General features: G+C 46.4%; 1 protein-coding gene and 1 long non-coding RNA gene across 3 annotated transcripts in view; both read left to right on the forward strand.

Annotated features, from left to right (window-relative positions):
- Window positions 1–5,461, forward strand: part of CYP24A1 (cytochrome P450 family 24 subfamily A member 1) — a 28,423-nt gene extending 22,962 nt beyond the window's left edge. Inside the window, exons 11-12 of one of the 2 annotated variants that reach the window (XR_012946929.1) lie at window positions 19–2,677; window positions 2,933–5,461. Coding sequence is in view for 1 of the 2 variants with exons in the window: in XM_032971225.2 (XP_032827116.1) it covers window positions 19–132 (114 nt within the window). In the remaining variant the exon portion in view is untranslated. Of the gene's footprint in view, window positions 1–18 lie in introns of both variants that reach the window. The other variant, XM_032971225.2, reaches the window with a different exon arrangement.
- A 7,142-nt stretch (window positions 5,462–12,603) lies between these two features.
- Window positions 12,604–22,467, forward strand: LOC116952179 (uncharacterized). The gene is made up of 3 exons (XR_012946930.1): window positions 12,604–14,237; window positions 17,613–17,733; window positions 20,798–22,467. It is a non-coding gene; the product is annotated as an uncharacterized LOC116952179 (long non-coding RNA).
- The last annotated feature ends 5,346 nt before the right edge of the window (window positions 22,468–27,813 follow it).

Raw genomic sequence — 27,813 nt, forward strand, 5'->3', positions numbered from 1 at the left:
CTTTATTCCCTCCTGCAGATCGTCCAGACGTACAACATCGTGGCCACGGATGATGGCCCCATCACCGCGCTGCACTCGGGCACCATGGTTCCGGACAGGAAGATCCCGGTGGCGTTCGTGAGGAGGAGGTAACTGCAGGCCACCCGCAGCTTCCACCGCTTCCGCGAACTCGAGTACCCGCAGCGGAGAGCGTCGCTGCGTCGCTCGCTCCGAGCCTCGGGCCTCGTGGAGGCAGCTCAGGGACCCGTCGACGAGGCCCCTCGTGCATCGGGGGGGGGGCCTCCCGCCACAACAAGGGGCCTCCCGCCACACCAAGGGGCCTCCCGCCACACCAAGGGGCCTCCCGCCACACCAAGGGGCCTCCCGCCACACCATGGGGTCTATTGGCACACCAGGGGGCCTATTGGCACACCAAGGGGCCTACCGAGAGACCAGAAGCCTGCCGCCACACCGGGGGGACCCTCCTCCACACCAGAGGGCCTCCTGCCACGGCAGAGGTCTACCGGCACAGCAGGGGGTCTCCCTCCACACCAGGGGGCCCCCATCACATCAGGGGGACAACCAGCACATCAGGGGGCCTACCGCCACACCAGGGGGCCCACTGCCACACCAAAGGGCCTCCTCCACATCAAGGGGCCTCCCGCTACGCCAGGAGCCTATCGGCACACCAGGGGGCCTCCCGCCAAGCCAGGCGGCTTCCACCACACCAGCCCCCCCCCCTCGACACCAGGGGGTTTCAGCCACACCAGGGGTCTACCGCTACACCAGAGGGCTCCGCCACACCAGGGGGCTCTACCACACCAGGGGGCCTACTGGCATACCAGGCAGCTTTCACCACACCAGGGCCCCACGACACCACACCAGGGTGTTTTAGCCACACCAGGGCCCCTCCACACCAGGGGGCCTGCCAACACCCCAGGGGGCTCCACCACACCAGGGGGCCTACCACCACACCAGGGGGCCTTCAAACACACCAGGGCCCCTCCACACCAGGGGGCCTTCTAACACACCAGGGCCCCTCCACATCAGCGGGCCTTCTAACACACCAGAGGCCTGCCGGCACACCAGGAGGCCTTCTAACACACCAGGGCCCCTCCACACCAGCGGGCCTTCCAACACACCAGAGGCCTGCCGGCACACCAGGAGGCCAGATGCTCCCAGCCAGGAGCACCCTGGCGGTTGTTGTGGATTTGCTGTGCGAGGCTGTGCGACGTTGTCAGTGTGTCGGTGTCTCGCAGCGGACCCGGCGCCGTGCCGACGTCTCACGAGCGGCGCGTTCCACGAGAGGCGTCCTGGGCGACGTAACAAAAGCTCGCACGTGCGCGACCCGCGGCTAACCTCATTCAGACGCCGCACAAACCACTTCCCGTGTTGTATTATTGTTGTGGAACAGTTGACGTGGTCATTAATGTTGAAGTCGCCCACTTAATCCAACTGCTGTCGACAGCAGCAGCGACAGCGGCAGGCAGAGCCGTCGTGTTGGGGTTTGTAGGTGGGGCATCACGGTCCTCTCCAGGACATTCATCAAACGTTGTTGTTCGTAAGGACCTCTGAGCGCGCGTTATCTGCACAAAATAGTTTTGGATTAGATTTGGCCGCGGGTCAGATTGCGATAGAAGAGGACGCGAGTGGCACGGACTCCCAGATGCCTCCTCTGCCCTCGGGACCATCAATTCATGACCCTGGGATGGGGGGGGGGGGCAGGGGGGCTCGACTTTCGCGGAGTCTTTTGTTGCCGTGGTTGTCACAACGTCACCACCCCCTCCCTTCCCTCCCCGCCCGCTGCCCCCCACGCCAAGTTGTGAAATTCTCGGTTCGACTCCCTCCTCCCGGGTGCTCTCTGCGGCCCCGCCCGCGCTCGGTGACTCACGGGGGGGGGGGGCGGGTCAAGCAGTTCACCCCGGCCTGGGTGCAGCGTGAAACGAAAACACACGGCCAATGTCCTTGTTGACGGGGAGGCCAAAAACCCCGTGGGGACATCTCAAACACCGGCGCGCCCCGTTCGCCCTCCCCGTATCTGTTTGCGAGAGTGGCCCAGAGAGCGAGCGAGCGCCGTGTTTGCGCGGAGCGCGCCCCGTTGATGATAGCGCTCCACTGCTGACCTGTGCCCCCCCCCCCCCGAGGCCCTCCTGACACTGGGTGATTGTCCCTTCCCCGGTAGCGAGCGGTGGTGGTGGCGGCGGTGGCGTCACGAGAACTCCCCGAACCCGATTGCCCCGAGCGGCCCCTTGCGCGCCGCGCGCGGCTCAATGGGCACGATGAATGTGCGAGCGTGGTGTGTGTGTTAATGTGTTGTGTGTGTGTTAATGTGTTGTGTGTGTGTTAATGTGTTGTGTGAGCGCGTGTGTGTGTGTTAATGTGTTGTGTGTGTGTTAATGTGTTGTGTGTGTGTTAATGTGTTGTGTGTGTGTTAATGTGTTGTGTGTGTGTTAATGTGTTGTGTGTGTGTTAATGTGTTGTGTGTGTGTTAATGTGTTGTGTGTGTGTTAATGTGTTGTGTGTGTGTTAATGTGTTGTGTGTGTGTTAATGTGTTGTGTGTGTGTTAATGTGTTGTGTGTGTGTTAATGTGTTGTGTGTGTGTTAATGTGTTGTGTGTGTGTTAATGTGTTGTGTGTGTGTTAATGTGTTGTGTGAGCGTGAGCGCGTGTGTGTGTTAATGTGTTGTGTGAGCGTGGTGTGTTAATGTGTTGTGTGAGCGTGAGCACGCGTGTGTGTGTTAATGTGTTGTGTGTGTTAATGTGTTGTGTGTGTTAATGTGTTGTGTAAGCGTGTGTGTGTGTGTTAATGTGTTGCGTGTGAGCGTGGTGTGTGTGTTAATGTGTTGTGTGTGTGTGTGAGCGTGGTGTGTGTTAATGTGTTGTGTGAGCGCGTGTGTGTGTGTTAATGTGTTGTGTGTTATGTGAGCGTGTGTGTGTTAATGTGTTGTGTGAGCGCGTGTGTGTGTTAATGTGTTGTATGAGCGCGTATGTATGTGTGTGATCGTGGTGTGTATGTTAATATGTTATGTGAGCGTGTGTGTGTGTTAATGTGTTATGTGAGCGTGGTGTGTGTGTTAATGTGTTGTGTGTTATGTGAGCGTGGTGTGTGTGTTAATGTGTTGTGTGTGTGTGAGCGTGATGTGTGTGTTAATGTGTTGTGTGTTATGTGAGCGTGTGTGTGTTAATGTGTTATGTGAGCGTGGTGTGTGTGTTAATGTGTTGTATGAGCGCGTATGTATGTGTGTGATCGTGGTGTGTGTGTTAATATGTTATGTGAGCGTGTGTGTGTGTTAATGTGTTATGTGAGCGTGGTGTGTGTGTTAATGTGTTGTGTGTTATGTGAGCGTGGTGTGTGTGTTAATGTGTTGTGTGTGTGAGCGTGATGTGTGTGTTAATGTGTTGTGTGAGCGTGTGTGAGATGGGTGTGTGTGTTGTTTAAATTAGGTTTGTGTGTGCGATGTGTGATCGTGGTGTGTGTGTTGACGCGACGTAAATCTAAAACTAGGTGAACAATGTATGTTAGCAAGTAAGGCCCACTGACATGCATAGCTCTTTTCAGAAGCGACCTGGCCACAAATGATAGCCCAACGAAAGTGGCGTATCGCAGGCTGGGTGTGAGTGAGACGTGTGTGTATATGTGTATATGTGTGTATGTGTGTGTATATATGTGTGTGTGGCCGCGAGTCAGAGCCATTCCCTGAACACCTTGGGGTGCGACCGGGATGTCCTCTGGCGCCAACATTATTTAACATCTATTTCGACCACGTAGTTCGTGAAGCCTTCAGTAGCTGTACCGGAGGAATTTCCATCTGGTACAGATACAATGGGAGGCTGATCGATACCCGGGTGCGGTCAAGGGATGGCTCCCTATTGGTCAACCACGTTATGTATGCCGATTATTTGGTAATTGCTGCTCATTCAGAGGGGGAGTTGGAGGCGCTGCTGTTGAAACTGGAGTGTGCCACTAAGAGATGGGGCCTCCACCCGCACATCTCCCAATCGGTGATGGGGCAGTTGTGGAGAGAGTGGAGAGTTTCCCATACCTGGGCAGTGTGCTCATGACCGGTTCCGGTTTAACATCAGAGGTCTGACTCCGAATCAGTCGAGCGGCATTATCTGTTCATCGGTTGCGTAACGCTGTGTGGAAGCTACCTGGTCTGTCGCTCCGCACTAAGCTTCAGGTCTTCTCGGCCACAGTCATTGTCTCCCTTCTCTGTGCTTGCGAAACATGGACCCCCTAATGGAACATCTTCGCCGGTTAGAAACATTTAGGCTGGCTTGCCTACGATCAATCCTGGGTTTAACCTGGCTGGATTGTGTGAGGAGCTCACAAATCCTCGAAAGATCTGGACAAAATCCCATTGGTGAGCTCCTCCGGCAGGCAAGGCTGCGTTGGTTGGGTCATGTAGCCCGCATGCCCAATCACCGCATGCCCAAACAGATTTTGTTCGGCCGGATCGAGGAGGCTAAACGGGCGCGGAACGGGCTAGAGAAGAGATGGAGTGATGTGGTACAGGAGGACGTGGAGCTGAGTGGACTTGCCGATGACTGGTACCAGCGGTGTTAAGATCGGCCTCTGTGGAGGAGGCTCGTGAAGGATGTTACTGGGCAGTTGGAGGCAGTCGCCCTCCAACAACAACGGAGGGCGGAAAAGCGACGCTCACAACAACGAGCGGAGCGCCGGGTGGCTAAAGCACAGCGGGTTGGCACAGTAGGGGGCACAGGTGGCGCATCAGCAAGTCATCTCGGTCATCTCAGTCAGTCGACCTGTGGCACCTGGGTCTGCCCCGTGACCTCCTGCCAGCGGTTGTTGTTGTTGTTGTTGTTCTGTGTGTGTATATGTGTGTATATGTGTGTGTATGTGTGTGTGTATGTGTGTGTATATGTGTGTGTGTATATGTGTGTGTGTGTGTGTTTGTCTTGTGGCGGGGGGGAGCGGTGGCGTAGCGGTCAGCGCGTTGCACGACGAACCCGGCCACCCGAGTTCGATTCCCGCTCACGGTCACCACCGGTGAGAATTATCCAAACCGGTCCTGGGCCTCCCCTAGGTCGACTCATCCTCAAATGAGTACCCGGTGCAGTGTGTAGACATCGCTAGTGGGGAGACAAAGGCGGCCGGGCGTGGTGCTGGTCACCGAACCTCTCGTGTGCCGTGCTGGCCTTCGGAGGTGCTCGCTAACAGCACTTGCCCCTACAGCCTGTTCAGGCTACACGGGGGATCTTTGTCTTGTTGTGCGAGTGTGCCGTGTGAGAGTGTTATGCGAGTGTGTGTTGTGTAAATGTGACGCGTGTGTTGTGTGCGTTTGTTGTGTGTGAGTATTCTGTGTGATACTGTAAATCACGCGTGCCGTTGACCAGGCACAATGGTTAAAATGCCACCGGCTGTGTGTGCATTGTCCGTTTACATGACGTTTCTGTGACGACAGGGTCTTTGTGACAAGTCTGACCTTTTGGAATAATAAAACCAGGCAGCTGAAACGAATCGACCTGATTTCGGTAACTTATTGTATTGTGCAGAGCGCCATTACAATTATTCCGCTCTGTTACCAACGCTATAAATCAGGCGCATCCACAGCTCGACAGCACAGACGACACATCATGGGCCAGTTGTCTCAAGTGCACCTAGCCTGGCACAAGCGCCGTGGTGTTGTGGGAGCCGAGGTGCAGCGAACGCCACCCCCGCACACAAAGCTTGAGAGTTCAGAAGCTACAGGCGCAGCCCTGAAATTTCCTGCTCATGCCACTGCTGGTGGAAGAGCCTCAACTGGACGCTACTTGGAGCCAAGTGTCCCACGCCGGCTGGCCAGACGTCTTGGTCGCTCCCGCAACAACAACGGAATCGACAGCCGCCGTTTGCCACCAACTGGCGGTGGGACCTCATCACGGCGCTTGTGCCAGGCTAGGTGCACTTTGAGGCCAAGTGTCGAAGGCTCGCTGCCGGCAGATGGTCACGGGGCAGACCCGGGCGCGCCATGGGTCGACTGACTGGAGACGACTGGCGCATGATGTGTCATCTGTGCTGCCGAGCTGTCACCAAAAGGCTGCATCTTATCCGCCCGACAGCTCCGCTCGTTGCTGTGAGCGTCGCTTCTCTCCGCCCTCCGCCGCTGGCTGGAGCGGAGGGAGCGGCTTCCTCCGCCTGCCCGGCAGCGTCCTCCGCGAACCTCTCTCCATTCGCCACACTCTGGGCCACCACGTGCAACAACCGGCTGATTCGCCACCGAGTGGAACAGAGGCGAGGGGAGTGTGCGCGCAGGTGGGGATGGTGGTGAGGAGTGGGTGGGGGGTGGAGGGGGGCACCATACGAAACGGGGCCCATTGTCTCAACTGCCGCACCGAACCTCTGGAGGGCGAAGTTCAGTGCGCTCACCTCGTCACTGGCGCACGGTGTAGCGTCCAGCAACAGAGCAGCCTTGCGCAAAGCCACCTGTCCACCCCCTCTTCATACGCTCGGAACCAAACGTGCCAGCGACAATCTGCTGTCTCCGCGTACAAGGTACAAGCGAATTTGACGCATCCCATCGGCCGCACGCCCTTCTACGTTTTTTTTTCTTTCTCAGCGGCATTTATTACACGCAAACAACCTCTGGCACCGGTTTCGGCGCTCCGTGTCTCATCAGCAGGGTCGGGCTTACTCGAACCAGTGCAGGTGAACTGCCAGATTGTGTGTAGGCAAGGGAGGGCCCCCTCGGTGATCAGCTGTGGCTCCGACCTCGCGTGACCACTCAAAGGTCAACAGGGATGCTCGTCCACAGGCTGTTCGTGCCTGGCACTTCCTCCGCCACGCCTCATCAATGGAGCTGGGTTCAGCTGAGCCATGGCTGGACGCCCCCTCCCCCGAAAGCCGCTGAAACGTGCAATGACCTCATGCGTGTAAAACCGTGCGAGTTGCTGAGCTGACCGCGTTACACACAGCACTGTCACCACGTTACACAGAGCAAGGTGACCGCGTTACACACAGCATGGTCAGCAAGTTACACACAGCACGGTCACCAAGTTACACACAGCACTGTCACCAAGATACACACAGCACGGTCACCAAGTTACACACAGCACGGTCACCAAGTTACACACAGCACGGTCACCAAGTTACACACAGCACGGTCACCAAGTCACACACAGCACGGTCACCAAGTTACACACAGCACGGTCACCAAGTTACACACAGCACGGTCACCAAGTTACACACAGCACTGTCACCACGTTACACACAGCATGGTCAGCAAGTTACACACAGCACGGTCACCAAGTTACACACAGCACTGTCACCAAGTTACACACAGCACGGTCACCAAGTTACACACAGCACGGTCACCAAGTTACACACAGCACGATCACCAAGTTACACACAGCACTGTCACCAAGTTACACACAGCACGGTCACCAAGTTACACACAGCATGGTCACAAAGTTACACACAGCACGGTCACCAAGTTACACACAGCACGGTCACCAAGTTACACACAGCACTGTCACCAAGTTACACACAGCACGGTCACCAAGTTACACACAGCACTGTCACCAAGTTACACACAGCACGGTCACCAAGTTACACACAGCACGGTCACCAAGTTACACACAGCACTGTCACCAAGTTACACACAGCACTGTCACCAAGTTACACACAGCATGGTCACCACGTACACACAGCACTGTCATCAAGTTACACACAGCACGGTCACCACGTTACACACAGCATGGTCACCAAGTTACACACAGCACGGTCACCAAGTTACACACAGCACGGTCACCGTGTTACACACAGCATGGTCACCAAGTTACACACAGCACTGTCACCAAGTTACACACAGCACGGTCACCAAGTTACACACAGCACGGTCACCGTGTTACACACAGCACGGTCACCACGTTACACACAGCACTGTCACCAAGTTACACACAGCATGGTCACCAAGTTACACAGAACATGGTCACCAAGTTACACACAGCACGGTCACCGTGTTACACACAGCATGGTCACCAAGTTACACACAGCACTGTCACCAAGTTACACACAGCACGGTCACCAAGTTACACACAGCACGGTCACCGTGTTACACACAGCACGGTCACCACGTTACACACAGCACTGTCACCAAGTTACACACAGCATGGTCACCAAGTTACACAGAACATGGTCACCAAGTTACACACAGCACGGTCACCAAGTTACACACAGCATGGTCACCAAGTTACACACAGCACGGTCACCAAGTTACACACAGCACGGTCTGATGGCAAGTCCCGGACGAACATAGGACTGATAAGATATTTTAAAAAAATATCCCCTGAATAGTCCTAGCAGACTGTAGGGGCTAGTGCTGTTAGCGAGCACCTATGAAGGCCGGAACGGCACACGAGGGGATGGGTGGCCAGCACCACGCCCGGTCGCCTTTGTATCCCCAGCGGCGATGTTTACACATCACACCAGCTACTCATTTGAGGCTGTGTCGATCTCGGTGATGCCCAGGAACTGTTCAACTAATCGCCACTGATGTTGGCCGTGAGGGGGAATCGTAGCACAGCGTAGCGCTAACTGCGACACAACCGACTGATAAAAACAAACGCACACACGCATCCGAGGAACGAATACACACGTGGCCATTATTGACCGGCATTCAAAGTAAACAGAGAGTGGAGCTGTGTTTAGGAAAACTGAATGCGGTAATGAAAAGCAACAAAGCAAACGCGCCGAGAGAGAGAGAGGGAATAGCGACTACAATCGGTGCGCCTTGAAACCCTCTGCGGAAAACCGTTCAGACAGAGACATCGTGGCAACAGAGACATCGTGGTAACAGACAGAGACATCGTGGTAACAGACAGAGACATCGTGACGACAGACAGAGACATCGTGGTAACAGACAGAGACATCGTGGTAACAGACAGAGACATCGTGGTAACAGACAGAGACATCGTGGTAACAGAGACATCGTGACAACAGACAGAGACATCGTGGTGACAGACAGAGACATCGTGACGACAGACAGAGACATCGTGACGACAGACAGAGACATCGTGGTAACAGACAGAGACATCGTGGTAACAGACAGAGACATCGTGGTAACAGACAGAGACATCGTGGTGAAAGACAGAGACATCGTGGTGACAGACAGAGACATCGTGGTAACACACAGAGACATTGTGGCGACAGACAGAGGCATCGTGGTACCAGACAGACACATCGTGGTAAGAGACAGAGACATCATGACAACATACAGAGACATTGTGACAACATACAGAGACATCGTGCCAACAGACAGAGACATCGTGACAACATACAGAGACATCGTGGTAACAAACAGAGACATCGTGGTAACAGACAGAGACATCGTGCCAACAGACAGAGACATCGTGGTAACAGACATAGACATTGTGGTAACAGACAGAAACATCGTGACGACAGACAGAGACATCGTGACAACATACAGAGACATCGTGATAACAGACAGAGACATCGTGGCAACAGACAGAGACATCGTGGTAACAGACAGAGACATCGTGGTAACAGACAGAGACATCGTGACAACAGACAGAGACATCGTGGTAACAGACAGAGACATCGTGACGACAGACAGAGACATCGTGACAACATACAGAGACATCGTGATAACAGACAGAGACATCGTGGCAACAGACAGAGACATCGTGGTAACAGACAGAGACATCGTGACAACAGACAGAGACATCGTGGTAACAGACAGAGACATCGTGACGACAGACAGAGACATCGTGACAACATACAGAGACATCGTGATAACAGACAGAGACATCGTGGTAACAGACAGAGACATCGTGGTAACAGACAGAGACATCGTGGTAACAGACAGAGACATCGTGACGACGGACAGAGACATCGTGACAACATACAGAGACATCGTGATAACAGACAGAGACATCGTGGCAACAGACAGAGACATCGTAGTAACAGACAGAGACATCGTGGTAACAGACAGAGACATCGTGACGACAGACAGAGACATCGTGGTAACAGACAGAGACATCGTGTTAACAGACAGAGACATCGTGGTAACAGACAGAGACATCGTGATAACTAACAGACATCGTGCCAACAGACAGAGACATCGTGGTAACAGACAGAGACATCGTGACAACAGACAGAGACATCGTGATCACAGACAGAGACATCGTGACAACAGACAGAGACATCGTGGTAACAGACAGAGACATCGTAGTAACAGACAGAGACATCGTGACGACAGACAGATACACCGTGGTAACAGACAGAGACATCGTGACGACAGACAGAGACATCGTGGTAACAGACAGAGACATCGTGGTAACAGACAGAGACATCGTGATAACAGACAGAGACATCGTGACGACAGACAGAGACATCGTGACGACAGACAGAGACATCGTGGTAACAGAGACATCGTGATAACAGACAGAGACATCGTGATAACAGACAGAGACATCGTGGCAACAGACAGAGACATCGTGGTAACAAGGAGAGACATCGTGACGACAGACAGAGACATCGTGGCAACAGACAGAGACATCGTGGCAACAGACAGAGACAACGTGGTGACAGACAGAGACATCGTGGTAACAGACGGAGACATTGTGACGACAGACAGAGACATCGTGGTAACAGACAGAGACATCGTGGTGACAGACAGAGACATCGTGGTAACAGACAGAGACATCGTGGCAACAGACAGAGACATCGTGGTGACATACAGAGATATCGTGGTAACAGACAGAGACATCGTGGCAACAGACAGAGACATCGTGGTAACAAGGAGAGACATCGTGACGACAGACAGAGACATCGTGGCAACAGACAGAGACATCGTGGCAACAGACAGAGACAACGTGGTGACAGACAGAGACATCGTGGTAACAGACGGAGACATTGTGACGACAGACAGAGACATCGTGGTAACAGACAGAGACATCGTGGTGACAGACAGAGACATCGTGGTAACAGACAGAGACATCGTGGCAACAGACAGAGACATCGTGGTGACAGACAGAGATATCGTGGTAACAGACGGAGACATCGTGGTAACAGACAGAGACATCGTGGTAACAGACCGAGACATCGTGGTGACAGACAGAGACATCGTGGTAACAGACAGAGACATCGTGGTAACAGACAGAGACATCGTGGTAACAGACAGAGACATCGTGGCAACAGACAGAGACATCGTGGTAACAGACAGAGACATCGTGGTAACAAACAGAGACATCATGGTGACAGACAGAGACATCGTGGTAACAGACAGAGACATCGTGGTAACAGACAGAGACATCGTGGCAACTGAAAATTTGCGTGCAGAGAATTCAGGGAAAAGAGACGGGGAGAGAAGCCGAGGAGGGGTTCTTGGAGCAGCTCGTGGAGATTCACGCTGAGGGTTCCATGGGGATGGAGAACGGAGCGCGCGGGTTCACGGCATCGTCCCGGGGTGTTGAGGAGACGCGAGTGGGGCTGGGGGCAGGTCGCGTCGCCGACTCACGAGGGGACGGCGCTCGAGGGCGGTGACGGAGCGGCGGATCGAGGAGAGGAACGCGGCCGGAGAGCGCCGGGGCCCTCCCGAGGGGACGGAGCCACCGTGACGTCAGACGTGCACAGGGGCCGCACCGTGACACCGTGGGGGATGGCGACGGGTCGGGGGGGTGGGCTTCATCCAGCAGTGGAGACGATGTAGAACGGTGGCTCTTAACCTGGCGTGCACGCACCCCCTGGGGGAGCGAGATGCCCTTTCTGGGGGTGCGAGACACTGCCCAGGTGCTTTTAGAAGGTAAATAATCCGTGATGCAGGTGTTTTGGGTTAAATCGCGTAAATATAAGCACGTCGTAAAACTGGTACCGGTGTGTGCTGTACTAGTGACGAATTGGCACGCTCTGTTGACGTGACAACCCTTACTAGCTGGCGGTGTCGGGTGGTGGCGGGTTTAGCGACACATTTATATATTTTAACGCGATCTAACCCACAACACCCGCATTAGGGATGATATTATGTGATAAGGCCTCCTGCGTGTTAAAACAGGTGTGTAATCGTGTTAAACAGGTGTATAATCTAAACAGGTGTATAATCTAAACAGGTGTATAATCTAAACAGGTGTATAATCTAAACAGGTGTATAATCGTGTTAAACAGGTGTGTAATCTAAACAGCTGTGTAATCTAAACAGGTGTATCATCTAAACAGGTGTATAGTCTAAACAGGTGTATAATCATGTTGAACAGGTGTATAATCTAAACAGGTGTTAAATCTAAACAGGTGTATAATCTAAACAGGTGTATCATCTAAACAGGTGTATCATCTAAACAGGTGTATAATCTAAACAGGTGTGTGATCTAAACAGGTGTGTAATCTAAACAGGTGTATCATCTAAACAGGTGTATAATCGTGCTAAACAGGTGTATAATCTAAACAGGTGTATAATCTAAACAGGTGTATAATCTAAACAGGTGTATAATCGTGTTAAACAGGTGTATAATCTAAACAGGTGTATATTCTAAACAGGTGTATAATCTAAACAGGTGTATAATCTAAACAGGTGTATAATCTAAACAGGTGTATCATCTAAACAGGTGTATAATCTAAACAGGTGTATAATCTAAACAGGTGTATCATCTAAACAGGTGTATAATCTAAACAGGTGTATAATCGTGTTAAACAGGTGTATAATCTAAACAGCTGTGTAACCTAAACAGGTGTATCATCTAAACAGGTGTATAGTCTAAACAGGTGTATAATCATGTTAAACAGGTGTATAATCTAAACAGGTGTGTAATCTAAACAGGTGTATAATCTAAACAGGTGTATCATCTAAACAGGTGTATCATCTAAACAGTGTATAATCGTGTTAAACAGGTGTATAATCTAAACAGGTGTGTGATCTTAACAGGTGTATAATCTAAACAGGTGTATCATCTAAACAGGTGTATAATCTAAACAGGTGTATAATCTCAACAGGTGTATAATCGTGTTAAACAGGTGTATAATCTAAACAGGTGTATATTCTAAACAGGTGTATAATCTAAACAGGTGTATAATATAAACAGGTGTATCATCTAAACAGGTGTATAATCTAAACAGGTGTATAATCTAAACAGGTGTATCATCTAAACAGGTGTATAATCTAAACAGGTGTATAATCTAAACAGGTGTATAATCTAAACAGGTGTATAATCGTGTTAAACAGGTGTATAATCTAAATAGCTGTGTAACCTAAACAGGTGTATCATCTAAACAGGTGTATAGTCTAAACAGGTGTATAATCATGTTAAACAGGTGTATAATCTAAACAGGTGTGTAATCTAAACAGGTGTATAATCTAAACAGGTGTATCATCTAAACAGGTGTATCATCTAAACAGTGTATAATCGTGTTAAACAGGTGTATAATCTAAACAGGTGTATATTCTAAACAGGTGTATAATCTAAACAGGTGTATAATCTAAACAGGTGTATAATCTAAACAGGTGTATAATCGTGGTAAACAGGTGTATAATCTAAACAGTTGTATATTCTTAACAGGTGTATAATCTAAACAGGTGTATAATCTAAACCGGTGTATAATCTAAACAGGTGTATAATCTAAACAGGTGTATAATCTAAACAGGTGTATAATCTAAACAGGTGTATAATCTAAAACACAAATTAAGTACGGACACGCAAGTACGACTTCCTTTGTTTCATAAAACACGCTGTATTTATTAACATTATACATTTTTATTGTTTTACTATTGAGAACCAAAGAGTTGCACGGCTGCTGTAGAGGTTGTACCACTGATGTGAAACTTGTAATAAAACTGATAACATTGTGTAAAAAAAACATGTTTTCTTTTTGTTCCTAGGTAATACGTGTTATTTCCTAATTGCTTATGCCTCAAAAGTACAGGAAGTGGATATTACTCCCCACAAACTTTGCTTTTGTGATCAGGACATTGATATTTTGAAGTATACTTATTTTCAATGAGAACACGTGGTGTGCATTTGTGTCATTCCTTCACGTAAAGTCCTGGCCACAAAAGCAAAGTTCGTGGGGAAAAATAGCAATTTGCTGTACTTTTGAGGCATAAGCAATTAGAAAATAACACTTACTACCCAGGGACAAAAAGCGTGGTACGTAGGGTAATGCTTGTGGTGTATTCACCTACCCTAGATTATAGCGGCCTCTGGTGGCGAGACACGGAATCGTCCGAGAATCTGGAGCCAAAACCTCAAGTCCCAATCAGTTGCCTGCATTCACCACCAGGAGGGAGCCCTCATCAGCCAGCAGCAGAGTGAGCATGCATGATGACAATGATGATGGTGGTGGATAGCCAAGTGAGAAGTAAATTATTCTGGGATGTCTTACATCACGGAAGTTAAAACATATGCCCAAAAGTATCAAACTACCATCACCTCAACCACCACGATTATAATCAGCCATGATCACTCCACTGCTGGATGAGGCATCTGGCTCTCATCATCATCAGCCATGATCACTCCACTGCTGGATGAGCAGTGCAGACGATGTAGAACGGTGGTGCTTAACCTGGCGTGCACGCACCCCCTGGGGAGCGAGATGCCCTTTCTGGGGGTGCGAGACACTGCCCAGGTGCTTTTAGAAGGTAAATAATCCGTGATGCAGGTGTTTTGGGTTAAATCGCGTAAATATAAGCACGTCGTAAAACTGGTACCGGTGTGTGCTGTACTAGTGACGAATTGGCACGCTCTGTTGACGTGACAACCCTTACTAGCTGGCGGTGTCGGGTGGTGGCGGGTTTAGCGACACATTTATATATTTTAACGCGATCTAACCCACAACACCCGCATTAGGGATGATATTGTGTAATAAGGCCTCCTGCGTGTTAAAACAGGTGTGTAATCGTGTTAAACAGGTGTATAATCTAAACAGGTGTTTAATCTAAACAGGTGTACAGGTGTATAATCTAAACAGGTGTATAATCTAAACAGGTGTATAATCGTGTTAAACAGGTGTATAATCTAAACAGCTGTGTAATCTAAACAGGTGTATCATCTAGACAGGTGTATAGTCTAAACAGGTGTATAATCATGTTAAACAGGTGTATAATCTAAACAGGTGTGTAATCTAAACAGGTGTATAATCTAAACAGGTGTATCATCTAAACAGGTGTATCATCTAAACAGGTGTATAATCTAAACAGGTGTATCATCTAAACAGGTGTATAATCGTGCTAAACAGGTGTATAATCTAAACAGGTGTATAATATAAACAGGTGTATAATCTAAACAGGTGTATAATCTAAACAGGTGTATAATCGTGTTAAACAGGTGTATAATCTAAACAGGTGTTTATTCTAAACAGGTGTATAATCTAAACAGGTGTATCATCTAAACAGGTGTATAATCTAAACAGGTGTATCATCTAAACAGGTGTATAATCTAAACAGGTGTATAATCTAAACAGGTGTATCATCTAAACCGGTGTATCATCTAAACAGGTGTATAATCTAAACAGGTGTATAATCTAAACAGGTGTATAATCGTGTTAAACAGGTGTATAATCTAAACAGCTGTGTAACCTAAACAGGTGTATCATCTAAACAGGTGTATAATCTAAACAGGTGTATAATCTGAACAGGTGTATCATCTAAATAGGTGTATAATCTAAACAGGTGCATAATCTAAACAGGTGTATAATCTAAACAGGTGTATAATCGTGTTAAACAGGTGAATAATCTAAACAGGTGTGTAATCTAAACAGGTGTATCATTTAAACAGGTGTATAATCTAAACAGGTGTATAATCGTGTTAAACAGGTGTATAATCTAAACAGGTGTATCATCTAAACAGGTGTATAATCGTGTTAAACAGGTGTATCATCTAAACAGGTGTGTAATCTAAACAGGTGTATCATCTAAACAGGTGTATAATCTAAACAGGTGTATAATCTAAACAGGTGTATAATCTAAACAGGTGTCTCAGCTAAACAGGTGTATAATCTAAACAGGTGTATCATCTAAACAGATGTATCATCGAAACAGGTGTATAATCTGAACAGGTGTATAATCTAAACAGGTGTATCATCTAAACAGGTGTATAATCTAAACAGGTGTGTCATCTAAACAGGTGTATAATCTAAACAGGTGTATCATCTAAACAGATGTATCATCTAAACAGGTGTATAATCTGAACAGGTGTATACTTTAAACAGCTGTATAATCTAAACAGCTGTATAATCTAAACAGGTGTATAATCTAAACAGGTGTGTAATCTAAACAGGTGTATAATCTAAACAGGTGTATAATCTAAACAGGTGTATAACCGTGTTAAACAGGTGTATAATTTAAACAGGTGTATAATCGTGTTAAACAGGTGTATAATCGTGTTAAACAGGTGTATAATCTAACAGGTGTGTAATCTAAACAGGTGTATCATTTAAACAGGTGAATAATCTAAACAGGTGTATAATTGTGTCTAACAGGTGTATAATCTAAACAGGTGTGTAATCTAAACAGGTCTATCATCTAAACAGGTGTATCATCCAAACAGGTGTATAATCTGAACAGGTGTATAATCGTGTTAAAAGGTGTATAATCTAAACAGCTGTATAATCTAAACAGGTGTATAATCTAAACAGGTGTGTAATCTAAACAGGTGTATAATCTAAACAGGTGTATAACTGTGTTAAACAGGTGTATAATCTAAACAGGTGTATAATCGTGTTAAACAGGTGTATAATCTAAACAAGTGTGTAATCTAAACAGGTGTATCATTTAAACAGGTGTATAATCTAAACAGGTGTATAATCATGATATTTATGTGTATAACCTAAACAGGTGTGTAATCTAAACAGGTGTATCATCTAAACACGTGTATAATCTAAACAGGTGTATAATCTAAACAGGTTTATAATCCCAACAGGTATTTAATCTAAACAGGTGTATGATCTAAACAGGTGTATAATATAAACAGGTGTATAATCTAAACAGGTGTGTAATCTAAACAGGTGAATAATCTAACAGGTGTATAATATAAACAGGTGTGTAATCTAAACAGGTGTATAATATAAACAGGTGTATAATCTAAACAGGTGTATAATCGTGTTAAACAGGTGTATAATCTAAACAGGTGTATAATCTAAACAGGTGTATAATCTAAACAGGTGTATAATCTAAAACACAAATTAAGTACGGACACGCAAGTACGACTTCCTTTGTTTCATAAAACACGCTGTATTTATTAACATTATACATTTTTATTGTTTTACTATTGAGAACCAAAGAGTTGCACGGCTGCTGTAGAGGTTGTACCACTGATGTGAAACTTGTAATAAAACTGATAACATTGTGTAACAAAAACATGTTTTCTTTTTGTTCCTAGGTGATACGTGTTATTTCCTAATTGCTTATCCCTCAAAAGTACAGGAAGTGGATATTACTCCCCAGAAACTTTGCTTTTGTGATCAGGACATTGATATTTTGAAGTATGCTTATTTTCAATGAGAACACGTGGTGTGCATTTGTGTCATTCCTTCACGTAAAGTCCTGGCCACAAAAGCAAAGTTCGTGGGGAAAAATAGCAATTTGCTGTACTTTTGAGGCATAAGCAATTAGAAAATAACACTTACTACCCAGGGACAAAAAGCGTGGTACGTAGGGTAATGCTTGTGGTGTATTCACCTACCCTAGATTATAGCGGCCTCTGGTGGCGAGACACGGGATCGTCCGAGAATCTGGAGCCAAAACCTCAAGTCCCAATCAGTTGCCTGCATTCACCACCAGGAGGGAGCCCTCATCAGCCAGCAGCAGAGTGAGCATGCATGATGACAATGATGATGGTGGTGGATAGCCAAGTGAGAAGTAAATTATTCTGGGATGTCTTACATCACGGAAGTTAAAACATATGCCCAAAAGTATCAAACTACCATCACCTCAACCACCACGATTATAATCAGCCATGATCACTCCACTGCTGGATGAGGCATCTGGCTCTCATCATCATCAGCCATGATCACTCCACTGCTGGATGAGCAGTGCAGACGATGTAGAACGGTGGTGCTTAACCTGGCGTGCACGCACCCCCTGGGGAGCGAGATGCCCTTTCTGGGGGTGCGAGACACTGCCCAGGTGCTTTTAGAAGGTAAATAATCCGTGATGCAGGTGTTTTGGGTTAAATAGCGTAAATATAAGCACGTCGTAAAACTGGTACCGGTGTGTGCTGTACTAGTGACGAATTGGCACGCTCTGTTGACGTGACAACCCTTACTAGCTGGCGGTGTCGGGTGGTGGCGGGTTTAGCGACACATTTATATATTTTAACGCGATCTAACCCACAACACCCGCATTAGGGATGATATTGTGTAATAAGGCCTCCTGCGTGTTAAAACAGGTGTGTAATCGTGTTAAACAGGTGTATAATCTAAACAGGTGTTTAATCTAAACAGGTGTACAGGTGTATAATCTAAACAGGTGTATAATCTAAACAGGTGTATAATCGTGTTAAACAGGTGTATAATCTAAACAGCTGTGTAATCTAAACAGGTGTATCATCTAAACAGGTGTATAGTCTAAACAGGTGTATAATCATGTTAAACAGGTGTATAATCTAAACAGGTGTGTAATCTAAACAGGTGTATAATCTAAACAGGTGTATCATCTAAACAGGTGTATCATCTAAACAGGTGTATCATCTAAACAGGTGTATAATGGTGCTAAACAGGTGTATAATCTAAACAGGTGTATAATATAAACAGGTGTATAATCTAAACAGGTGTATAATCTAAACAGGTGTATAATCGTGTTAAACAGGTGTATAATCTAAACAGGTGTTTATTCTAAACAGGTGTATAATCTAAACAGGTGTATAATCTAAACAGGTGTATAATCTAAACAGGTGTATCATCTAAACAGGTGTATAATCTAAACAGGTGTATAATCTAAACAGGTGTATCATCTAAACCGGTGTATCATCTAAACAGGTGTATAATCTAAACAGGTGTATAATCTAAACAGGTGTATAATCGTGTTAAACAGGTGTATAATCTAAACAGCTGTGTAACCTAAACAGGTGTATCATCTAAACAGGTGTATAATCTAAACAGGTGTATAATCTAAACAGGTGTATAATCTAAACAGGTGTATCATCTAAATAGGTGTATAATCTAAACAGGTGCATAATCTAAACAGGTGTATAATCTAAACAGGTGTATAATCGTGTTAAACAGGTGTATAATCTAAACAGGTGTGTAATCTAAACAGGTGTATCATTTAAACAGGTGTATAATCTAAACAGGTGTATAATCGTGTTAAACAGGTGTATAATCTAAACAGGTGTATCATCTAAACAGGTGTATAATCGTGTTAAACAGGTGTATCATCTAAACAGGTGTGTAATCTAAACAGGTGTATAATCTAAACAGGTGTATAATCTAAACAGGTGTATAATCTAAACAGGTGTATAATCGTGTTAAACAGGTGTATAATCTAAACAGGTGTTTATTCTAAACAGGTATATAATCTAAACAGGTGTATAATCTAAACAGGTGTATAATCTAAACAGGTGTATCATCTAAACAGGTGTATAATCTAAACAGGTGTATAATCTAAACCGGTGTATCATCTAAACAGGTGTATAATCTAAACAGGTGTATAATTGTGTCTAACAGGTGTATAATCTAAACAGGTGTGTAATCTAAACAGGTCTATCATCTAAACAGGTGTATCATCTAAACAGGTGTATAATCTGAACAGGTGTATAATCGTGTTAAAAAGGTGTATAATCTAAACAGCTGTATAATCTAAACAGGTGTATAATCTAAACAGGTGTGTAATCTAAACAGGTGTATAATCTAAACAGGTGTATAACTGTGTTAAACAGGTGTATAATCTAAACAGGTGTATAATCGTGTTAAACAGGTGTATAATCTAAACAAGTGTGTAATCTAAACAGGTGTATCATTTAAACAGGTGTATAATCTAAACAGGTGTATAATCATGATATTTAGGTGTATAATCTAAACAGGTGTGTAATCTAAACAGGTGTATCATCTAAACACGTGTATAATCTAAACAGGTGTATAATCTAAACAGGTTTATAATCCCAACAGGTATTTAATCTAAACAGGTGTATGATCTAAACAGGTGTATAATATAAACAGGTGTATAATCTAAACAGGTGTGTAATCTAAACAGGTGTATAATCTAAACAGGTGTATAATATAAACAGGTGTGTAATCTAAACAGGTGTATAATATAAACAGGTGTATAATCTAAACAGGTGTATAATCGTGTTAAACAGGTGTATAATCTAAACAGGTGTATAATCTAAACAGGTGTATAATCTAAACAGGTGTATAATCTAAAACACAAATTAAGTACGGACACGCAAGTACGACTTCCTTTGTTTCATAAAACACGCTGTATTTATTAGCATTATACATTTTTATTGTTTTACTTTTGAGAACCAAAGAGTTGCACGGCTGCTGTAGAGGTTGTACCACTGATGTGAAACTTGTAATAAAACTGATAACATTGTGTAACAAAAACATGTTTTCTTTTTGTTCCTAGGTAATACCTGGTATTTCCGAATTGCTTATGCCTCAAAAGTACAGGAAGTGGATATTACTCCCCACAAACTTTGCTTTTGTGATCAGGACATTGATATTTTGAAGTATTCTTATTTTCAATGAGAACACGTGGTGTGCATTTGTGTCATTCCTTCACGTAAAGTCCTGGCCACAAAAGCAAAGTTCGTGGGGAAAAATAGCAATTTGCTGTACTTTTGAGGCATAAGCAATTAGAAAATAACACTTACTACCCAGGGACAAAAAGCGTGGTACGTAGGGTAATGCTTGTGGTGTATTCACCTACCCTAGATTATAGCGGCCTCTGGTGGCGAGACACGGGATCGTCCGAGAATCTGGAGCCAAAACCTCAAGTCCCAATCAGTTGCCTGCATTCACCACCAGGAGGGAGCCCTCATCAGCCAGCAGCAGAGTGAGCATGCATGATGACAATGATGATGGTGGTGGATAGCCAAGTGAGAAGTAAATTATTCTGGGATGTCTTACATCACGGAAGTTAAAACATATGCCCAAAAGTATCAAACTACCATCACCTCAACCACCACGATTATAATCAGCCATGATCACTCCACTGCTGGATGAGGCATCTGGCTCTCATCATCATCAGCCATGATCACTCCACTGCTGGATGAGCAGTGCAGACGATGTAGAACGGTGGTGCTTAACCTGGCGTGCACGCACCCCCTGGGGAGCGAGATGCCCTTTCTGGGGGTGCGAGACACTGCCCAGGTGCTTTTAGAAGGTAAATAATCCGTGATGCAGGTGTTTTGGGTTAAATCGCGTAAATATAAGCACGTCGTAAAACTGGTACCGGTGTGTGCTGTACTAGTGACGAATTGGCACGCTCTGTTGACGTGACAACCCTTACTAGCTGGCGGTGTCGGGTGGTGGCGGGTTTAGCGACACATTTATATATTTTAACGCGATCTAACCCACAACACCCGCATTAGGGATGATATTGTGTAATAAGGCCTCCTGCGTGTTAAACAGGTGTGTAATCGTGTTAAACAGATGTATAATCTAAACAGGTGTTTAATCTAAACAGGTGTACAGGTGTATAATCTAAACAGGTGTATAATCTAAACAGGTGTATAATCGTGTTAAACAGGTGTATAATCTAAACAGCTGTGTAATCTAAACAGGTGTATCATCTAAACAGGTGTATAGTCTAAACAGGTGTATAATCATGTTAAACAGGTGTATAATCTAAACAGGTGTGTAATCTAAACAGGTGTATAATCTAAACAGGTGTATCATCTAAACAGGTGTATCATCTAAACAGGTGTATAATCTAAACAGGTGTATCATCTAAACAGGTGTATAATCGTGCTAAACAGGTGTATAATCTAAACAGGTGTATAATATAAACAGGTGTATAATCTAAACAGGTGTATAATCTAAACAGGTGTATAATCGTGTTAAACAGGTGTATAATCTAAACAGGTGTTTATTCTAAACAGGTGTATAATCTAAACAGGTGTATAATCTAAACAGGTGTATAATCTAAACAGGTGTATCATCTAAACAGGTGTATAATCTAAACAGGTGTATAATCTAAACCGGTGTATCATCTAAACAGGTGTATAATCTAAACAGGTGTATAATCTAAACAGGTGTATAATCGTGTTAAACAGGTGTATAATCTAAACAGCTGTGTAACCTAAACAGGTGTATCATCTAAACAGGTGTATAATCTAAACAGGTGTGTAATCTAAACAGGTGTATAATCTAAACAGGTGTATCATCTAAATAGGTGTATAATCTAAACAGGTGCATAATCTAAACAGGTGTATAATCTAAACAGGTGTATAATCGTGTTAAACAGGTTTATAATCTAAACAGGTGTGTAATCTAAACAGGTGTATCATTTAAACAGGTGTATAATCTAAACAGGTGTATAATCGTGTTAAACAGGTGTATAATCTAAACAGGTGTATCATCTAAACAGGTGTATAATCGTGTTAAACAGGTGTGTAATCTAAACAGGTGTATCATCTAAACAGGTGTATAATCTAAACAGGTGTATAATCTAAACAGGTGTATCATCTAAACAGGTGTATAATCTAAACAGGTGTCTCATCTAAACAGGTGTATAATCTAAACAGGTGTATCATCTAAACAGATGTATCATCGAAACAGGTGTATAATCTGAACAGGTGTATAATCTAAACAGGTGTATCATCTAAACAGGTGTATAATCTAAACAGGTGTGTCATCTAAACAGGTGTATAATCTAAACAGGTGTATCATCTAAACAGATGTATCATCGAAACAGGTGTATAATCTGAACAGGTGTATAATTTAAACAGCTGTATAATCTAAACAGCTGTATAATCTAAACAGGTGTATAATCTAAACAGGTGTATAATCTAAACAGGTGTATAATCTAAACAGGTGTATAATCTAAACAGGTGTATAACCGTGTTAAACAGGTGTATAATCTAAACAGGTGTATAATCGTGTTAAACAGGTGTATAATCGTGTTAAACAGGTGTATAATCTAACAGGTGTGTAATCTAAACAGGTGTATCATTTAAACAGGTGTATAATCTAAACAGGTGTATAATTGTGTCTAACAGGTGTATAATCTAAACAGGTGTATAATCTAAACAGGTCTATCATCTAAACAGGTGTATCATCTAAACAGGTGTATAATCTGAACAGGTGTATAATCGTGTTAAAAAGGTGTATAATCTAAACAGCTGTATAATCTAAACAGGTGTATAATCTAAACAGGTGTGTAATCTAAACAGGTGTATAATCTAAACAGGTGTATAACTGTCTTAAACAGGTGTATAATCTAAACAGGTGTATAATCGTGTTAAACAGGTGTATAATCTAAACAAGTGTGTAATCTAAACAGGTGTACTATTTAAACAGGTGTATAATCTAAACAGGTGTATAATCATGATATTTAGGTGTATAATCTAAACAGGTGTGTAATCTAAACAGGTGTATCATCTAAACACGTGTATAATCTAAACAGGTGTATAATCTAAACAGGTTTATAATCCCAACAGGTATTTAATCTAAACAGGTGTATGATCTAAACAGGTGTATAATATAAACAGGTGTATAATCTAAACAGGTGTGTAATCTAAACAGGTGTATAATCTAAACAGGTGTATAATATAAACAGGTGTGTAATCTAAACAGGTGTATAATATAAACAGGTGTATAATCTAAACAGGTGTATAATCGTGTTAAACAGGTGTATAATCTAAACAGGTGTATAATCTAAACAGGTGTATAATCTAAACAGGTGTATAATCTATACAGGTGTATCATCTAAACAGGTGTATAATCTAAACAGGTGTATAATCGTGTTAAACAGGTGTATAATCTAAACAGGTGTATAATCTAAACAGGTGTATATTCTTAACAGGTGTATATTCTAAACAGGTGTATAATCTAAACAGGTGTATAATCTAAACAGGTGTATCATCTAAACAGGTGTATATTCAAAACAGTTGTATAATCTAAACAGGTGTATAATCTAAACAGCTGTATAATCTAAACAGGTGTATAATCTAAACAGGTGTATAATCTAAACAGGTGTATAATCGTGTTAAACAGGTGTATAATCTAAACAGGTGTATAATCTAAACAGGTGTATAATCTAAACAGTTGTATACGCTAAACAGGTGTATCATCTAAACAGGTGTATAATCTAAACAGGTGTATATTCTAAACAGGTGTATAATCTTAACAGGTGTATATTCTAAACAGGTGTATAATCTAAACAGGTGTATAATCTAAACAGGTGTATAATCTAAAACACAAATTAAGCACGGACAAGCAAGTACGACTTCCTTTGTTTCAGCAAACACGCTGTATTTATTAACATTCTAAATTTTTATTGTTTTACGATTGAGAACCAAAGAGTTGCACGGCTGCTCTAGAGAGGTTGTACCACTGATTTGAAACTTGTAATAAAACTGATAACATTGTGTAACAAAAACATGTTTTCTTTTTGTTCCTAGGTATTACGTATTATTTCCTAATTGCTTATGCCTCAAAAGTACAGGAAGTGGATATTACTGGATATTACTCCCCACAAACTTTGCTTTTGTGTTCAGGACATTGATATTTTGAAGTGTACCTATTTTCAATGAGAACACGTGGTGTGCATTTGTGTCATTCCTTCACGTAAAGTCCTGGTCACAAAAGCAAAGTTTGTGGGGAATAATAGCCATTTTACATACTTTTGAGGCATAAGCAATTAGAAAATAACACTTACAACCCAGGGACAAAAAGCGTGGTACGTAGGGTAATGCTTGTGGTGTATTCACCTACCCTAGATTATATCGCCCTCTGGTGGCGAGACACGGGAACGTCCGAGAATTTGGAGCCAAAACCTCAAGTCCCAATCAGTTGCCTGCATTCACCACCAGGAGGGAGCCCTCATCAGCCAGCAGCAGAGTGAGCATGCATGATGACAATGATGATGGTGGTGGATAGCCGAGTGAGAAGTAAATTATTCTGGGATGTCTTACATCACGGAAGTTAAAACACATGCCCAAAAGTATCAAACTACCATCACCACAACCACCACGATTATAATCAGCCAGGATCACTCCACTGCTGGATGAGGCATCTGGCTCTCATCATCATCAGCCATGATCACTCCACTGCTGGATGTGGTACCTGGCTCTCATCATCATCAGCCATGATCACTCCACTGCTGGATCAAGCACCTGACCGTTAAATGACGCTACTGCATTGAGACATCGGAGCGGAAGCTCCGGGCCTACCTCGGTATTGCTAACAGAGGGCAGTAGCGGCATCGGGTGAATTCGCACGCGATGTCGGAGGCTCAGTTCGACCCTCGGGGCTCCGACAAGCGAGCGCGATGTTTCCATCATTGGTGGTTCGTCTCACGGATGTGAGAATTGCATCGTGCGCGAATCACAGGAGCTGAGTGGAGATTTGAATCAATGGGACGGCACGACAGTGACCTTGGGCGATTGTGTTTGAGGGCTCCACCCCCGCGCCGTGGTGGCCGCGGAGGTGTTCTTTTGACCATACTTCACCACGCTGGTCAGCGCGGGTTGGCGGTGAACCCAGACGGGTGCCACGGAAAAGAGACGGGGAGAGAAGCCGAAGGGCGCCTGGGGAAGCACAGAGAGATCCACGCTGGGGGTTCCATGGGGATGGAGAACGGAGCACGCGGGTTCACGGCATTGTGGGGGACGCGGGTCCCCGATCCCCCCTCCAGGGGAGGGTTGATCTCGGGAGGGCTGCGGGCTCCGGACACCTCGCTCGTGTGAGAGCCGCCACTATTCAACTCCTCGCTCGCGGGGAGAGACGGCTGCGGCTCCCTGGCTCCCCTCCTCGCGGCGCAGCCCCTCGGGTCCGCGGGTCCTGTTTGGGGGCATAGCTCGGGGCTGGCGCACGGCTGCCTGGAACCAATCCGTCGCTTCTCAGCCACTCAAACGCGACGTGTCCGTTCGCACAACCCCGCGCACTACTCGCACGCGCTGAACCGGGAGTCAGGGGTCAGAGGGCAATGGCGTCCTTCGCAGACGCGTTGCCACCGAGGGCGGGCAACGGAGATTGTTTAAAGGGCTGCGGGGCGGGGATTCGGAGTCGGTCGTAGGGCACAGCACCTGAAACAGCTCTGCCTCGAACTCACTACCTTGGTCGGTAATGACTCGTTCGGGGATCCCGTGCTTGAGTACGTAGTGCTCCACGAATGCCCGGGCCACCACGAGGGCCGTCTTATCGGAGATGGCCACCGCGACGGGATAGCGTGTGAAGTACTCCACCGCTACGAGGATATATCGGTTGCCCCGGTGGGATCGCGGGAATGGCCCCTGCAGGTCGATCCCAACCAGCTGGTTCGTCCGTCTGATGCGGAACGGTCTCAGGGGTACCTGGTATTGTGCCGGTTTCAGCCCGCATTGCTGACACACGCGGCAGCCCTGCACCCAGGCGGCCACGTCTTGTGCCAACTTGGGCCAGAGATACTGGCGACGCAGGGTTTCACGAGTGCGCCGTTCCCCATCATGCCCCCCGAGCGGGTGGTCGTGCACCAGCCGTAGCAGCTGGGGTCGCACCTGGGCGGGAACACAGATGCACCCCGGCTGGCCGGCTTCGGTTAGCTCTCGTACCACCCCGTTCTGCACACACAACCGGGCATCCAAACCACTCCAGGGTCCCGGTAGGGCGCTCTTCTTCCCCCGTAGGGCCACTTCTACCACCGCCAGGTCCGGGTCCCGCTGCTGAATCTGTCTCAGCTGCTCATCGTTCAGGCCCTGGGAAGGCGCAGCCGACGTCCTCTAGGATCCGCCCGGTCTGGGTGGGGCGGTCCGTCGGGTCCCTGGCTCCTTCTGCAGGGGTCTTTGTGGCGCATGCTGCACTCTCTCTCGCGAGAGGGGGGTGAGTCTCAGCGTGTTCCTGGAGGGCCGTCGACAGCGTCCCCCCGTGAAGCACGGGCAGGCCTCCTCCGCCCTCGTCTCGGCGCACACCGTGGGCCGCCATGACGAGGCGTCCGCGTTTGCGTGTGTCCGCCCAGCCCGGTACTCGATCTGCAGGTTGTACTCCTGCAGCTGCGCCAGCCATCGGGCCATCTGCCCCCGCGGTTCCTTGAATGTGAAGAGAAACTGCAGGGCATAGTGGTCAGTGCGCACACGGCACCTCCTGCCGTACAAACACGGTCGGAACTGTTTACACGTGAAAATCACGGCGTACAGCTCCTGACAGGTCACGCAATAGTTCAGTTCGGCCCCGCTCAGGGTCCTGCTGGCGTATGCGATGATCCACTCCGTCCCGTCCTGCACCTGTGACAGCACCGCGCCCAGCCCACTACTGCAGGCGTTGGTGTCCAAAATAAAATCGGTGGTGAAATCGGGGAATGCCAGAGTGGGGGTGTGGGTGAGGTGGTCTTTGAGGGTGGTGAAGGCCGTCTGGCAGGCCTCTGTCCACTGATAAGGGTTCTTAAGGGAAGTGAGTTGGGTGAGGGGGTGTGTAATCTCGCTGAATCCCTTTACAAATCGACGGTAATAGGTGGCGAGCCCCAAGAATGACCTGATCTCCGTCAGGCTCCTTGGCCGTGGCCAATCCACTACGGCGCGTATCTTCTCCGGATTGGTGCGCACCCCTGCCTCGCTGACGCGGTGTCTGAGGTACCCCACCTCGCGCTGTGCAAGGTAACACTTACGCAGCTTGAGCTTGAGATGGGCCGCTCGCAGTCGCTGGAACACCTCCCGTAACCTGGACCAGTGCTCAGACAGAGATCTACTGAACACTATCACATCATCCAGGTAAATTAGGGACTGTTTCCACTGCAAGCCCCGCATCACCAA

The sequence above is a fragment of the Petromyzon marinus genome, chromosome 45 (assembly GCF_048934315.1).
Source record: "Petromyzon marinus isolate PM22_M1 ecotype Great Lakes invasive population chromosome 45, UKy_Petmar_22M1.pri1.0, whole genome shotgun sequence".
NCBI classification, from domain to species: domain Eukaryota; kingdom Metazoa; phylum Chordata; class Hyperoartia; order Petromyzontiformes; family Petromyzontidae; genus Petromyzon; species Petromyzon marinus.